Genomic DNA, 16,879 nt, shown 5'->3' with positions numbered 1-16,879 from the left:
GCCATTTTATCATTATACAAGTCGAAGGAGAGTCAATAATGAATCCTTTTCATTTGAGGGGTGGGACTGGGATATATTTCCTCAAATATCAGTTTCAAGTACACATGGGAAAACGAGAAACAGACTGGAATGCAACATACAGGTTAGCCTAGAAACTGCTAGCTTAAAATTCGTTACAATTTGAGCATCATGACAATTTGATCAGCCATCAACTTTTACATAAAAACAAGAAATCAAACTGCATGTAATGGTGGTTTGGTTCAGTGGCTCACATTTAACTAAATAAAGCCCCACTTTGGCAATTTATGAGAAAAATGAAACTCTAGTAACAGTATAAGCTAGTTTCACAATAACCACATCTTGAACTCGGAGCATTGTCTTTCCTTAATCTTTGAGATATTCATCAGTCTCTCTGTGAAGCTACACTGTCCAAGCAATATGTTTTTATGTTCACAAGCACTTGACTAATTGAACATATACCAAGATAATCTTCCTGGGTACTCTGCAAGATGTATTCAAGCCCTACCATCAGTATTCATCCAATCAAGAAGATTAAACAGAACTTAAAAAGTACTGCCTTCTATTTCTCTACATGTTAAGTTTTACTTCTTTCCCTGATGCAAATGAAGCTGAATGTCACCTGAGTGGCTTAAATATTATGAAATAGAAAAATAACAGAATGTCTAAAAATGAGTTACAGAAATGTGATATTACAATTTCCCCTTTTCTAGTTCTTGGTGTGGTTTTTCTCCGTACCCAATTCCCATTTCTAAAAAGGAAGGGAAACAATGACATACCTTTGCCATAATACAGCAACAGTTGGAGTAGCAAAACAAGGTTCAAATTCACTTGTAAGGCACAAAAATGATTGATGAGTTGTGGCCACCAAATCCAAATGAGTTAGACAATGCCGCCTTAACCTCTAATCTCTCTTTATTGGGGCCAACTAGCACTCTCGTATCCTGGATTGGTGGGATTGCATCGAGAGAGAATCATAACAGGAACTCAAAGGGGGGATATCTTAGAGAAAATTGTAAAATATAATTAAATATTTACAAAAGAAAGTGGACATAAAAGAGCAACATACCACTCCTTCATCTGGGTTTTCCAGGTTGATATTTGGATGAACCCACCCAGTCCTTATTGCCTATAAGAGAAACACTAAGTGAGGACTCGGAGCAAAACAAAAAGTGGAAAAAAATGAAGCACCATTATTATGTTCTGCCTTTGTTGGTAAAATAAATTAAACAAAAACTACATATATATATATATATATATATATAGTGTTTACCTGCACAGCTGCTATGGCTTCCACAGCACCGGCTGCTCCCATTAGGTGGCCAATCATTGATTTTGTCGAGTTCACCCTCAACTGTCCAAATTGGAGACCTTAATGACATCACCACAGAATAATACAAATTGGAAATACAAAACAAAATACAATAATCTATGTTACCTCAGGATTCTGGCCAAAACAATGCATGAGAGCTTCATACTCTTTAAGATCTCCAGCTGGTGTGGATGTAGCATGTGCATTTATGTAATTCACATCTTCCCTAGGTACCCCGGATTGAGCTAAGGCTTTTTCTATGCAGAGAATTACACCAGCCCCTGATGTTTGATTGGTAAAGAAAGAATATTAGTATAAGCTTTACCCGTATGGACCATGTGATGTTCTGGAAAGCTACAAAGTGCCAGAAGGGTGACAAGTTCCAGAATTAAGTATCATTTATCACAGAAGATCATGCACAAAGGGATAAACAATCAAAAAGTTGTCAAATTAAGCTACTAGAATAACACTATGAAAAATAGCTAAGAGATACCAATGCATGTTTAAAAAAATGATTTTTAATACTATTGACAGTCAAAATATGTCATAAATTGAAAAGTACAAGTGATTTTCATTTTCATTACAGCAATTTTTACTCACAGCATGCTAGAAATTCTGAAATTGTATAAATAAATACAAGTTTAACCATTCCCACTTTAGTATTTTTCCTTTTACAATTTATTGAATGGGATACTACCTTGTACAAATTTAACATTGCTTAAATCCTTTTGGTAATAAAGAGCAGGTCAAGCCAATCTAAATATTTTCTAGGGGCTTGTTAGCTAGTCAAACCGAGCTCAAGCACAGCTCAAGCTTGATTGATGCCAAACAACAATTTGAATCCATTGAGCCAAACTTGAGCCAGCTCCTGCTTGGCTCATTTCCCTCCTGATACTAATCTACAAAGTGAAGTAGTCATCATCTGACAGTCTACATATCTTTGCCAATTAACCAATTTCTAAACACTGGAGTAGATCCTAAAGAGATCTCACCTCCTCATGCTCAGGAATTTCTTTTTGGACTTCTGTTTAAGTGGAGTGGGCAGCATTGACCTTATCATATATGGGGAAGAAGTGGACTCTAGAGATACTATTAATTGAATTAGGGAATAAAATTGAATCACTTTTTTAGAAATACATAGTCACATGAGCAGACGAGACAGCAAGTCACAGCTCATAAACAAAAGGTAAACTTGTTTACAGTCCCATAAAAAGTTCACTCATAAAACAAGATGAATAATGTTGAGGTGCACCAAGTCTAAGAGTAAATCCTTCATTAAGAACTCAGGATCAGGTTATGGACTTGACCAATCAAAAGACCCACACAAAATGCATTTGATTGATGCATTAAGTTTCAAATATATTGCATTATATTGGTCCAGCAATTATTGAAGTATCACAGAAATTCCACTATAAAGGAACTAATTAAGGAATTGGATTGAAAAAAAGTAAAGATTGGTAGCTGTTTTATTAGGAAATGATAAATTCGGAAAAGGAGCTGTTTATGTGGCAAACATGCTAAATTACAACTCAACTTCATAAGATGGGTTAGAATTCAGAATAATACATTCAGGAATGTCATTATACAAGACAGAAAATGGTAAAGTTCCATACAACAGATTTGTAAAATTGTAATCACAGAAGGAAATTGCATAGTCATATTGGATATTGTAGCAAACTGAAATGTGGAAAAAGAAGAAAAATTCTCATAAAAAAATGAAGCAGGAAAATCAGAAGGGCATCCTGCAAACTAATCCAAAAATGTCCTCAAAACATTTGTAACATTTCATAATAAGAACACTCAACCAAGTAGTTACTTAACAGAAAACACAGAAAATGTACGAAGCTGAAATTCAAACAACTGATCAGTCATACCAGAACAAGAAAACAAAACACTGCCTTTTAGGATAGGAAAATCCCAACCAATATTGCATTTACAATAGCTAGTTTGTGACAAGATGTATTCTTTTTCTAAATGCTGTCAAGAATTGAAATAATCTTCTCAAATAAGTAACAAGGACAAAAGGCATCAAGACACAGAAAATCAAGGCAGTGCAAAAGTATTACATTAGGGGCAATATACCATTGCCAATGACCTAGAATCCAAGTGATTAACCAAATTAAATAGCACCACTCAGCAAATAGCTGGAATAGAAATAGTAATCCATTCCAGCCTCTCAGCATTGCTAGATTTTTTTAAACGTTTGGCCCCCTAAGCAGAAAAAAGTCAAAATGGGTGGAAAGACGACCTTGGCAGATGGCACCCTTCCTCATAGTTCCACAGGGCAAACCTAGAAAGGTATACATTAGCAGACTCAATGGAGCAAAGTAGTGAGCTAACACAATATCTAGATGGTGTGAATAGAACCCAAGCATGAATGAGGTGAGCAACCACCTTTACACCTGTTCAGCTGCCTCAGTGGCATGGATGTCCATATTAACAGGATTTCCCTAGCATATGTTATCCCTGATTTTTCTTATACATAAGGTTACATAATTTTGAGACCTATTTTCCTTAAAATTGGATTGAAATGTCAAAAGCTACACCATGGTTTCATGTGCACAAAAAATTTAAGTTAAAATGGCACATACCATCAGGGCGTGGCTCAGTTATGTGATAAGCATCACAGGTGAAGCTTCCACCAGCAAATTCTGCATAAATATTTGCACCTCTTTTCTGCAAAGTGACATGAATAGAACAAAAAAAATTATTCAGCATTACTACATTTAGCAAGCTAGAACAGTAAAAGACTGGGTTTATAGAAGTTAGGAATTGAAGCAACTAACGACAAGACAAGGAAAGTCATCTGATAATGAAGTAAGAATGACAATGACAAGGCAAATGTAATTAAACTGGACCAAGAAAAAAGATTTTCCAAGATTTAACAGTAGATGTAGCCCTACATTGAGATGACAGAGAAGCAAAATTATTATGTACAGACACCAGTATGCAGTACATGGCACTACACTGTATACCTTGGCATGCTCTAATTCTTCTAAAAGCAGGACACCGGATCCTTCCCCCATGACAAATCCATCACGATTCTGTTGAAATAAAAAATCCATGTTTTAGATAAATAACAAACATGAGTATACCAATGAATTTACCAATACAGTTTAAAATCTGGATAGTAACTTAATTAACTGCCTTTGACGAAAAAATTCACAGAAATCAATGAATTAATCAGTGTCAAAGTTCTTTTAATCCCAAAACACTCAAATTTCAGACCAGAGAGACTTAGTCATACTTTGAGGAGATTTACAACATATAATATATTAGTAATTTGAAATATATTTTTCTCAGAACAAAGTTCCTATTACAGCATAAAGGCAGAACGATTGGAGGAACATTACAGTATCCCAAGGGCGTGAAGCTTTGGAAGGATCTTCATTCCTCTGTGAGAGTGCTCTGCATGCCACAAAACCTCCCAAACCTGCACCAAGAATTATAAATATGAATAGGCCAAATTCTTGCCATGCCAAATTGATACATGATGAGGTGAGTGTAACACAGGAATAGAAAGTACCAGGGGGTATAATAGCCGCGTCTGAGCCACCACAAAGCATTACATCCTGCAAATTCTTAAACATCTTAGGGAAACCACAGTAAAACCAACTAATTATATTTGGACTGGCTTCATAAAAAATAAAAAAAGTATTGATACTAAACATGTAGAATAAACATAAAGATTTAAGAGACTCCAAAGCCTCCATTGATGAAAAAGAAAAAGAGAATAAGTATTGAAACCCAGAAAAAACTTACAGCTTCCCCTCTAATGATATGATTTGCTGCATTCAATATACAGAAGTTGCTTGTAGCACAAGCAGTAGATATTGAATAGTTTGGCCCCATCCATCCCTGAGTAAATAAGTGGTTAAAAGTTCAACTTAAAATTCATCAGCCATCGGGTGTATCTTGAACTTTAATATTGCAGAAATATTAAAATTAAGCTGACCAGATCCATGGCAAGTATAGCAGAACCCATATTTGTAGTTGCAAAAGGCACACAGAAAGGATTCATCTTCCTGTACGAGATCCTCAAAGCTTCAAGTGCATCCCAAAAAACCTATTCAAAGTACAAATTGCCCAAAGAAGTAACAAGTTAATAATTGAATGCTGCACTGCAAACTGAATCAAATATGTATCCCATCTGCAGGTCAAGCAGCTCTCACGCAATTGTTGTTGTCTGGGTCACTGTTTCTTGCTGAAATAATTTCTGGGGGTTCGGTCTTATAGTGTTATGAAGCTTACTAGAGAAACCAGTTTTCACAGGAGGAAAAAAAAAAAAATATTTTGAAGTGTGCACGTAGCATCAGTGCTTCTCCTTGGATTGTGCATTCTACTGCACTTTTAAACTAAAAGGATAGCAGATGGCAAAGATTAATAAAATTTCAAGGCTACCTTCAATTTATTTATGGAATATTACAAAATGAGTAAAAAAATACCTTCATGCCTCCCATAGCTGAGCCAATTAAAACTCCACATTTAGCTTTATCTAACTCATCCATGACATCTTCGGAAATTCCACCATCTACCAGAGCTTTCTTGCCAGCAGTAAGCATATAAAGCATAAATTTATCCATCCTCTTGGAAAGTTTGGGAGCCACCCATCCATCAGTTGAGAAAGATTTGATCTCTCCAGCAATTTTCTGGGAAAGGAGAAAAGGGGAAAAACCATTGCTTCGAACAAATTCTGGATCCAGCAACAAAAACAAAATCAAGACCTCGAATAACATTTACCGTTGGATAACTGGCGCAGTCAAAAGTCTCGATTGTACTAATACCGCTGGCACCCTCAAGCAAATTATTGTAGAAGACATCTGGATCATGACCCAGTGGTGACACCACACCCATCCCTGTAACAACCACTCGCCTTTGCTTTGTATGAGGCTTCTTCTTCATTTTGACTTCCTCGGTAGGTTGCACTGCTACAGACATTGCTTCCCCTAAATTGTGTATAAATTTATAACACATGGTGTGCACATATAATCAGTAACTAACTATGAAATCATTTGCATGGCAAAATGGTTCTGCATCTCCACAACTTGATAATTTCAAAAAATAAGAAATAGCAAAATTACATGCCAAATTTCAGTATGAGTAGGCCTCCACATCAAAAGCAACACAATTAATGCTAACAAACGCAGAAACAACAGTAACACATAACAACAGCCAATATTAACACCACTTAGATAATCAAGATCAATCCAACCACCATAAATTTATACTTAACACTTAATTCAATATTCAAGCAAAGCCATAAACTCGATTAATGCATGCACCTGTGTGACCTTAAATTCAATTGATTTCAAGATGGTTTTAAAAATAATTACAAGAAACACAAAAGACCCACCGCAAAATCAAGATTTAATACATTTCTTAAGTCTTAACCTAACTAGTACATCTTCAATTAAATCATAAATTGTGAAAAGTAGAAGCATCTTGACTGAAAGCAAAAGCACAGACGAAAGTAATAAGAGTTCAATAAATTACCAGAACGGGAACGGGAACGGGAACGGGCCAGTCTTCTTTGGTTACGATTGAGAGTAACAGAGTTGGATCCAAAGAAGGAAGAAAGTGCATTATCAGCGAATAAAGGAAGAGAAGAAAGGGCGGATTTAGAGGAGTAGTATTCGTTGCAAGGCTCAAGAGAAGTAATTAGGCCGTGAATGCTGGATCCACAAAACGACGAAATACTCAAGCTGCGGTTGAATTGAGCAGCACCACTACATTTCGATAAAACTTTTCTTCTTCGACCGAGTCTCTTGTTGCCGGAATGATGAGGATGAAGAAGCATGGAGGGTTGGTGTGGTTCCCGGTCGCACGAGAAGGACATGCAAGCCGCCACCAGCCACGTGCAGAGGGGAGATGTGAAAGAAGAAGAAGACGCCATTATTAAAAAGAAAAAAAGGGAAGTAAGAAAGAACAAGAAGAGAGAAGAAACAAATCTTGATAATAGAAATGATTGGATTGATATGTATGGAGGTAAGTAATTGAAAAAGAGAGTGAGGGAAGGAAGTTTAAGGTTGAGGCTCCATTCGATAACTTCTATAGAAGTAGTGAGGGAGCGGGTGGTTTTGGTTTGGTATTATATATACATATAGATATAGATATATGTATGACAGTGGCTGAGCTGAAGAATACGCTAAGTCTCAGGCAATCTCAGACGTCCCCGTGAATGAAAGGGATTGAAGATTGATTACCAAAGCCCAAGCGCCTCTCTCTCTCTCTCTCTCTCTCTCTCTACTGTCTGTCGTTCAGTTTATATATCTTTATGCTTTTTTTTTTCAATTTTAATTAGAGCAGGATCTATGTTCTATGACCATATTAATTTTTTTTTTCCGACCTCAGCAAGTAATTAAATAGATTTTATTTATATAGGAATTCAAAATTAATGCCGACTCTGTACGGCCCTCGCTCCCGATCAAAAGACTATTTTGCCCTGTCTCCTCACACTATCATATTCTAATGCTACATTTACACCACTCATTACATCATTTTCATTACACCATCACCATTTTACTAATAATTATTTTATTTTAATATTAAAAATTAAAAATAATTAAAAATTTGTGTAGATATGGGATATGCCACATCATGGTGTAATGAAAATGGTGTAAATGTAGCATTACTCATTCTATCACACGCTGTTACTTCATCAAAAATATTTAAAATAAGATTTTTTTTAAATGTCTGTTGTATCCGTATAATGTATAATAAATTTTTTTCTTTAATAATATTTTTACTTGCACCTTAAATCAAACTTCAAACAGGTAAAAAAATTTATAAACAATAACCAATGGCACATTTGTCGTGATAAACTGTATAATGTAGCATTATACTATATGAAAAATATACTATGTAATATCATATTGGAAAATGTTTATTTTACATTAACTTTTTTTTTAATCAATTTTATACAATTTTTTTTAATTTTAATAATTTATTATAACTTCATTTTACTTTAACTTCAAATTTAAATTATTAAATCAAAGACTTTTTTTTACACAAAAAATTACCGGTGACTAATGAATTCTAACCATCATTGGGTGACTTGATCTAAAATGATCTCTTAAATTTGAATTTTTTTTTATGATAAAAAAAAAAGGGTCCCAATATGATGTCACATGTTCGAGTCTTCACGACTCCTAATAGGTGGGTCATTGAAGCTCTTATTTAATCGGTAGTTTTTGGTTATTGGAAGATTAATTGAGGTATATGCAAGTTGACTCGGATAATATCATAAAAACTAAAAATTAACAGATTATGACCCTGAATTTTTTTTCCAACAAGTATAGTAACCTGTATGACGTCAAAGTGATTAGAGGATTAGAGTCAATAATCTATCAATTTATGTTGACAGTGTAGGAAAATTACATTATTTTTTGTGATGATTTTTTCTGTAAAACAAAAACTTGGAATGTATCCTATTGAATTCATAGCTTTAAATAATTAAAATATGGAAGATACTCAGATGGGTCAGCAATAGTTGTTTACTTTTTGTGCCGACGGTATATTAAACGCACATCAAATCGATGAGAGTAAACGAAATTTTCCCACCCAAGGTTTAGCTAATCTCCAGTTACCACCCCTAGTTTCATAAATTGCAATTCCCACCCTTAAATTAATACAATAACTTTTCTCTCAAAATAACCTCCACATTTCAAATTTCTCTCAAATAACCCCCAAAGGTGATCCCGACCAAGCCAAAAATCAGGTATGATTTCGACACCATTGGACCTCCCCGACACCACCATCAGCATCCCCTTATCCTCTTCACCAAAACCCCTAACTTTTCCACCCGATTGCACCTCAGCGAAATACCAGAATTTGGCTGGAAATGGGCGACAAAACGCGAAAACCTAAGGGAAGGCGCCGATGATATGCGGCCGATTGTCGTCGACGATGTTGGGGGTTTTGGTTGGGGAAGCCGATGATGCTATTGGTGGTCTTGGGGGTGGTTTTCGGTGCCGGGACCTGTCGAAATTTGGATGAAACGTCGATTGACACTAAAAGTGACGACCAGTAATTAGGGGGTTCAATCAGACAGGGAGGTTGGGGGTTTTGATGTAGGGGTTGAGGGGATTATAATGGTGGTGTCAGAAGGGGTCAATTATGCCGGAATGGCCTAAAATCGTTGATGAGGTAAATTTGAGAAGTAAAGTGTTATTTTGAAATTTTTTGATGGGGTGAATTTGAGAAATGAAGGGTTATTTTGAAACTACCATTTTGCCCTGTTAATTGATAGATTAAACAGTTTTCTGTTAATTCAATGACGTAAATCTGTAATTTATGAAACTAAGGGTAGGAACTTGTAGATTCGCCGAACCTTGGGTGGGACAATGTCGTTCACTCAATCGATGACCAATTGCCAAAAAATGACACATTAACAACTTTTTATTTTTTTATTTTTTTATTTTTTTTATTAATATTATTTTAAATCAATAATTTATTTTAACATTTAAATTATTATTTTTTAAATTAAATGATATGATTAAGATTTAAAGTGAAGTAAATGATATAATACATCTCTTAACTTGTGTTATCATTTGATATTAAGTGCTATAATATATATACATTGAATGCTTGTACATTGTATTAATTAATAGAGTACAAATTTACTAAATATGGCCTTGTATTGTTTGCTTTTTTAAAATTCATTTGCTTCGGTCATTTCAAAATTTACACTTTGCATTGTACTGGCGTTACCACACACCAAACTTCTGCCTAATATCATTAATTTCTCTATTTAATTAGTACTATATCAAACTTGGCGTAATATAATTACTATATCTTATATTTTCAGTTGAATATAGCGTATACTAGATAATCATCGTAATATCAAATAAATAAATAAAAACAAAAATAAAAAAATGTATCACATCATTTATATTATAAGTCAATATTTTCATGTTAGATGTGATTTTTTTTTTTCTCATAAAGAATTTAAGTGATTTTAATTTTCTTCAATCAAAAGTAATTAAAAAAAAAAAAAAAAAGATAATAAATAACAAGACCGGTATTAAAGCTAATAAATATGAAGTTATATCTGACTAAATATTTATGGTGATTAAGGTTTGAATTAAGATGGATGTAGAGAGTACTGTTATTTTATTTAATCATAGTACTTGTTGTGTTTTAGCAGGAAATTGAATAATAATTAATGAAATAATTTGAAGATTTGTGGGCATCTGGAGCGTACAAGTGCAAACGTCCCCACACGTATTTTAATTAATCTACCTTATTAATCAGTTTTTTCTTCTCATACAGTATATATTAAAACAAAAGCCAGAAATCCGAGATCAAATCCTCCTTTTACGTCGCTTGGAGGCTAGGCTGCCGTGTGCCACGAACTGATGCCGCCACCATTGATGCTGTTTGTGCTCTATTAAAAACGTGTTTCTGTTTCAAAGCATAAGTGTTTTAATTTGTGAATATACATACTTCTCAATTTTATAGGGTACCCAAAACCGAAACTAGAACCGTCGGTTCCGGTTCCGGTTCCTTCCAAAAATGTAGGGTACTCGGAACTGAACACCCCTAGTGTCAACAATACATTTGGTGTTTTGTTAATTGTTTATAAGTCATGTTAGTTTGTGTCAATAATACGTCTGTTCTTTATGATTTTGTTACTCGATGATTTTTCATTTATCTATGTTTTTGTTGTTGTTTACAGGTAAAAGATTCATGAATTGACATGAAATAAATGCGAGATGTCCGATTGACATTGTCAAATGAGTTGTTATTTTGATTCGTTCTTCTGAACTGTAAGTATATCTTTTAACTATTTTAATACGAAATTGTAAGTACATCTCCTAACTATTTTAACGGTTATTATTTGAGTGAATGATTGTTTTTGTTCGGTCAATCTAGTTGAATGATAATTGTGTTAGTCTGCCGAACGGTAAGTGTAGTCCTTAACAATTTTTATATGGAGAATAATTAACTTTTGTTGATTTTGTTTTCAGGTAACAGTTGTTATACGAATGAATAATTGTTCCTTAACAATCTTAACATGAAGATCGATTAAATTTTGTTATGTTTGTTTTCGAGGAAATGTTCATATACTTTACTAAGATCAAATTGAGGATGATCCTATTGTCAGCCGAATTGTGAGTGTGTTTCATATATATATATTAGTAGAAACAGTTCATTTGTGTTGAATATGTTTTATGTAAAAACATTTGTGTATTTTAATTTGTTATATGAATGATTAATTGTTTATGTCCTACTGATGTGCGAGTATATATGTTAAATGAATTAATTTTGGTTGATTCCGTTTTTCAATTAATAGGTGTTATTTGAAATATTTCTTATCAGTCATAATATGATAATCCCTTAAATTTGGGTTAAGTAAACAATTCATTTTATCATCCCACGCATTTCAGTTTTCACTAAATAATCAGTAGTAAATTAACCATAACTTGCTCAATAAAAATTCAATAGATGAGAGGATTGAATCTTTAGAAACTAGACAGACAGAGCTTTAATTTGATATATTATACGCTTAATTTGGATAATTGTAGCCCCACCGCTGAACCATTCCTTTTATTATCACACACATTTCGATTTCCCCTGTTTCTCGATTTCCACTGAATAGTCAATAGTAAATTAACCACAACTTGCTCAATAGAAGTCCTATTGATAATTAGTTTGAATATTTGAAAATTAGACAGACAGAGCTTTAATTTGATATATTATATGCATAATTTGGATAACTATAACCTCACTTCCGAACCATTCCTTTTATCATTACACAGATTTCGATTTTTACTAAACAGTCAGTAGCAAATTTACCATTACTTGTTTAATACAAATTCAATTTATGAGAGGTTTGAATATTTAGTAACTAGACAGATAGAGATTTAATTTGATATATTCTATGCTTGATTTGGATAACTTTAGCCCCACTGTTAAATAATTTCTTTTATCATCACACACATTTTGGTTTTCACTATCAATTTATGTTGACAGTGTAGGAAAATTACATTATTTTTTGTGATGAATTTTTCTGCAAAACAAAAACTTGGAATGTATCCGATTGAATTCATAGCTTTAAATAATTAAAATGTGGAAGATACTCAGACTGGTCAGGAATAAAGTTGTTTACTTTTTGTGCCGACGGTATGTAAAACGCACGTCAAATCGATGAGAGTAAACAACATTTTCCCCCAAGTCCCCCAAGGTTTAGGAAATCTCCAGTTCCCACCCCTAGTTTCATAAATTGCGGTTCCAACCCTAAATTAACACCGTTACTTTTCTCTCAAATTAACCCTCACATCTCAAATTTCTCTCAAATAACCCCCAAAGGTGATCCCGGCCAAGCCAAAAATCAGGCTTGATTTCGACACCATTGGACCTCCCCGACACCACCATCAGCATCCCCTTATCCTCCTCACCAAAACCCCTAACTTTTCCACCCAATTGCACCTTGGTGAAATGCCATAATTTGGCTAGAAATGGGCGACAAAACATGAAAACCTAAGGGAGAGGCGACGAACGATCAGTGGGAGATTGCCGTCGACAATGTTGGGGGGAAGCCAGTGATGCTATTGATGGTCTTAGGGGTGGTTTTCGGTGCCGAGACCTATCGAAATTTGCGTGAAACGTCGATTGACACTAAAAGTGACGGCCAGCGATTGGGGGGTTCAATCAGACGGGGAGGTTAGGGGTTTTGATGTGGGGGTTGAGGGGATTATAATGGTGGTGTCAGGAGGGGTCAATTATGCCAGAATGGCCTAAAATGGTCGATGGGGTGAATTTGAGAAGTGAAATGTTATTTAAAAATTTTTTGATGGGGTAAATTTGAGAAATGAAGGGTTATTTTGAAATGTTCATCTTTGAAACGACCATTTAACCCTTTTAATTGTTAGATTAAACAATTTTCTATTAATTTAATGATGGAAATCTGCAAGTTATGAAACTAGGAGTGAGAACTTGCAGATTCGCCGAACCTTGGGTGGAAAAATGTCCTTCACTCAATCGATGACCAATTGCCAAAGAATGACACATTAACAACTTTTTATTTTTTTATTAATATTATTTTAAATCAATAATTTATTTTAAAATATAAATTATTTTTTTAAATTAAATGATATGATTAAAATTTAAAGTGAAGTAAATGATATAATACATCTCTTAACTTGTGTTATTATTTGATATTAAATGCTATAATATATATACATTAAATGCTTGTACATTGTATTAATTAATAGAGTACAAATTTACTAAATATGGCCTTGTATTGTTTGCATTTTAAAAATTCATTTGCTTCGGTCATTTCAAAATTTACACTTTGCATTGTACTGGCGTTACCACACACCAAACTTCTGCCTAATATCATTAATTTCTCTATTTAATTAGTACTATATCAAACTTGGCGTAATATAATTACTATATCTTATATTTTCAGTTGAATATAGCGTATACTAGATAATCATCGTAATATCAAATAAATAAATAAAAACAAAAATAAAAAATGTATCACATCATTTATATTATAAGTCAATATTTTCATGTTAGATGTGATTTTTTTTTTTCTCATAAAGAATTTAAGTGATTTTAATTTTCTTCAATCAAAAGTAATTATAAAAAAAAAAAAAAAGATAATAAATAACAAGACCGGTATTAAAGCTAATAAATATGAAGTTATATCTGACTAAATATTTATGGTGATTAAGGTTTGAATTAAGATGGATGTAGAGAGTACTGTTATTTTATTTAATCATAGTACTTGTTGTGTTTTAGCAGGAAATTGAATAATAATTAATGAAATAATTTGAAGATTTGTGGGCATCTGGAGCGTACAAGTGCAAACGTCCCCACACGTATTTTAATTAATCTACCTTATTAATCAGTTTTTTCTTCTCATACAGTATATATTAAAACAAAAGCCAGAAATCCGAGATCAAATCCTCCTTTTACGTCGCTTGGAGGCTAGGCTGCCGTGTGCCACGAACTGATGCCGCCACCATTGATGCTGTTTTCTAGCTTTCAGAATTAGGGTTTAAGAACGAAAAGCAAAGAGGGGGGGATAGGAAGAAGATATTAAAATAAATGAAGTATTTTTTTATTAAGGTAAGACGTAAGACTTTTTATAAAATATAAATAAAACCAGTTTATAAAAATAACGTTTAATTGAACGATAAAATGTCTCACCAGAAATAAAAATTTGGATGGTTGTTTTATATGTAACGAAAAAATAATAGTTGAAATTGAGTGGGTAGTGCACAACATGGTGCCAAATCTTGACTAACATAGCCACTTCACCGGCAATTGGCATTTGTTTCATTCACTGAATTGTAAATATTATTTTGTTATAAAGTCGCTGTTCGCTTTTGGTTACACGCAACGCAAGCAAGATTCATGTATATTTGTTTATTTATTTTACAGTAAACGACCCAAAGATTAACAAATTACCAAGTTTACACCCTTAGTTTCATTTATTCCAGATTTCTACCCTTAAAGTAACACCGTTAGTAATATAGAGGTTTGACAAAGATGTAAAGAATGTTATTACTAAACTAGCCTTGAACCTTTGAGAGAGTTTTTGTGCCATATTTTGAAAATTGAAATCAGTCTAGCCACCGACCTTTTCACCACTTTTCCCACTTTTTTTTTCCCCATAAAACCATCACCATCTACCTCCTTGAACCTCCCACACCAAAACCCCAACCTGTCAAACGTTAGCCACAATTGGGCTTTTTTATGCGCCGTGCGATTGTCCACAGTAGGATTCCGACGGTCTCAACCCCAAACGACATCTCCCTGAAATCAACTATTCCCACTTGGAAAACGCCAGCCACAACTAGGTTTTTTGTTACGTGTTGCGCGACTACCCCTAGTGGATTCTTATTGATTCTAGCAGTCTAAACCCCAAACAACACCACCCCTGCACTCACAGGTATCTCCTCTTCAAAACCCCCAATCTACCCGACCACAATTGTCCGTTGTTCATCGCTGCGACTCACCTTGTGGTTTTGCAAAGCCAGTTGAAATTGGGTTTGATTAGAGGCTGTTTTTTTTTTTTTTTTTTAAATTAAAATTTGATTGGGTTGTCGAATTGAATTGATTGGGTTATTTTTCCGTCTTTTCCCCTATTGCCAGCCACCCTTTCTCTCGACCTCTTCCCACGCAGCCACACTTGCCACCTGCTTGATTAATTGCCCTAACCAAATTACCTAATGACCACCATTTCAAATTATAATAAAAGACCATTTTAGCTTTCAACTATTAAAAAAAAACTAATGGTGTCATTTTAAAGATGAAAATCTAGAATAAATAAAATCAATGGTAGAAACTTGTCATTTTGCTAATCTTTGGGTGGGAACATGCCGTTTGCTCTTTTTTTTTTTATTTTAAAGGGCTAGAACCACTCGCACCTGAAAGATCCAAAATTATGAGGCTCATCAACTTCCAAAATAGCTACTTAAACCTTTTATTGTTGATTAAAATACATGAAGCAAAAAGTAAAATCGACATTTCAAGTTATTAGTAGTTGAATTGGCACTAAAACAACCCGAACCACGTCCTTATAGATTAATTATTTACACTTATAAGGTCAAAAAAAAAAGAGTAGGGGGTCTAAGTGGCTATCTTGGGATTTCGTGGGGGCCACTGGTTTTTCAACATTTTCAAGGGGTCTAGGGGTTATTATAAAACGGAAGTGTTTGTTTGATGCAGAGGAAAAGTAAAGTAACATTAACGAAGTACCGACACCTGAACAGAAATATAAATTTAAATATTAGAAACCCAGTCGCGGATTAATTACTCACACGGCACGTGACTGCTGCTTATTCCCTCCATATGTTATATATTTACTTATTTAATATTTTAATATATCAACCAACCCTATACTCCGTATTCCTTCAGTAATCATCAGTTTTCAACGCATGCATTTATTACTCTTTTATATTTTTAACTTCAGTTTTTCATTTCAAATCTTGACACGTAATTACCCTATTTCTACCAAAATATCTCGAGGGTGACTCCAAGGGTGCGGTTATTTTAATATTTTGGATATTATTTAAAACAAAAAAAAAAAGGTAAGAGTTGGATAATAATAATGACGTAGAATTTCAATTAAAGTGTGACTACTTTCCCTCGTTCCGCTCTACCTTTAGCTCTTTCTCCAGACTCACTTTATACACTAGAGTCCTTCTTTATCTCGCTTATTTTTATTCTTCCTTTCGGTCGAGAACCTTACCAAGTAAACTTCCTAAGTCCCTTGAAATTGCCCCAAATTAATTGATTAGGGTATTTATTTGTGCAAGTAATAAAAGAGGAATATAGTCTATTGATGCTCTCCCAAAAATTGATTATATTTGTTTTTTAATTTGAAGAATATAATATTGGGGATTGAAGATGCCCAAATTTAATTATACTTTTAATCCTTTGCGTAGGAAATAGAAGAGGTATGACATTTTTGGGAATAAAAGGTTAATATGATATGTAATAGTGGGTAAATGTTTAATATTAAAGTTTATAAGGATTTAATTATAATGTTTATATATTTAAGTTGATTGATGATGTGAAAGTAATATTTGTATT

General features: G+C 33.9%; 1 protein-coding gene across 2 annotated transcripts; it reads right to left on the bottom strand.

Annotated features, from left to right (window-relative positions):
* LOC116118412 (3-oxoacyl-[acyl-carrier-protein] synthase II, chloroplastic-like) lies at positions 1 to 7,561 on the bottom strand. 2 transcript variants are annotated; one of them, XM_031404400.1, is made up of 14 exons: positions 6,824 to 7,561; positions 6,115 to 6,276; positions 5,776 to 6,023; positions 5,286 to 5,396; positions 5,093 to 5,188; positions 4,857 to 4,902; positions 4,684 to 4,763; positions 4,306 to 4,374; positions 3,922 to 4,006; positions 1,457 to 1,611; positions 1,292 to 1,372; positions 1,088 to 1,147; positions 798 to 962; positions 1 to 502 (listed from the first exon to the last, which is right to left on the bottom strand). In XM_031404400.1, exons 1-13 carry the CDS (start codon positions 7,221 to 7,223, stop codon positions 846 to 848), a joined length of 1,710 nt encoding a protein of 569 aa, XP_031260260.1. In that variant the 5' UTR covers positions 7,224 to 7,561; the 3' UTR covers positions 1 to 502; positions 798 to 845. The 2 variants fall into 2 exon arrangements, with proteins under 2 accessions (XP_031260260.1, XP_031260259.1); XM_031404399.1 differs by having other exon boundaries at positions 2 to 502; positions 5,776 to 5,979; positions 6,071 to 6,276.
* Positions 7,562 to 16,879: the final 9,318 nt, after the last annotated feature.

Source organism: Pistacia vera, unplaced genomic scaffold (genome assembly GCF_008641045.1).
Source record: "Pistacia vera cultivar Batoury unplaced genomic scaffold, PisVer_v2 Contig842, whole genome shotgun sequence".
Classification (NCBI taxonomy): domain Eukaryota; kingdom Viridiplantae; phylum Streptophyta; class Magnoliopsida; order Sapindales; family Anacardiaceae; genus Pistacia; species Pistacia vera.
Note: the sequence above shows the minus strand (reverse complement) of the source record. Positions and strands in the feature narration are given on the sequence as shown.

Coding starts and splice junctions, on each gene's coding strand:
- LOC116118412 (XM_031404400.1), bottom strand. CDS start 7,223: ATGGCGTCTTCTTCTTCTTTCACATCTCCCCTCTGCACGTGGCTGGTG. Junction 5,397..5,775: donor CAGCTATGGGAGGCATGAAG/GTATTTTTTTAC, acceptor TACTTTGAATAG/GTTTTTTGGGATGCACTTGA. Junction 4,375..4,683: donor CTTCACGCCCTTGGGATACT/GTAATGTTCCTC, acceptor TTATTTCAACAG/AATCGTGATGGATTTGTCAT.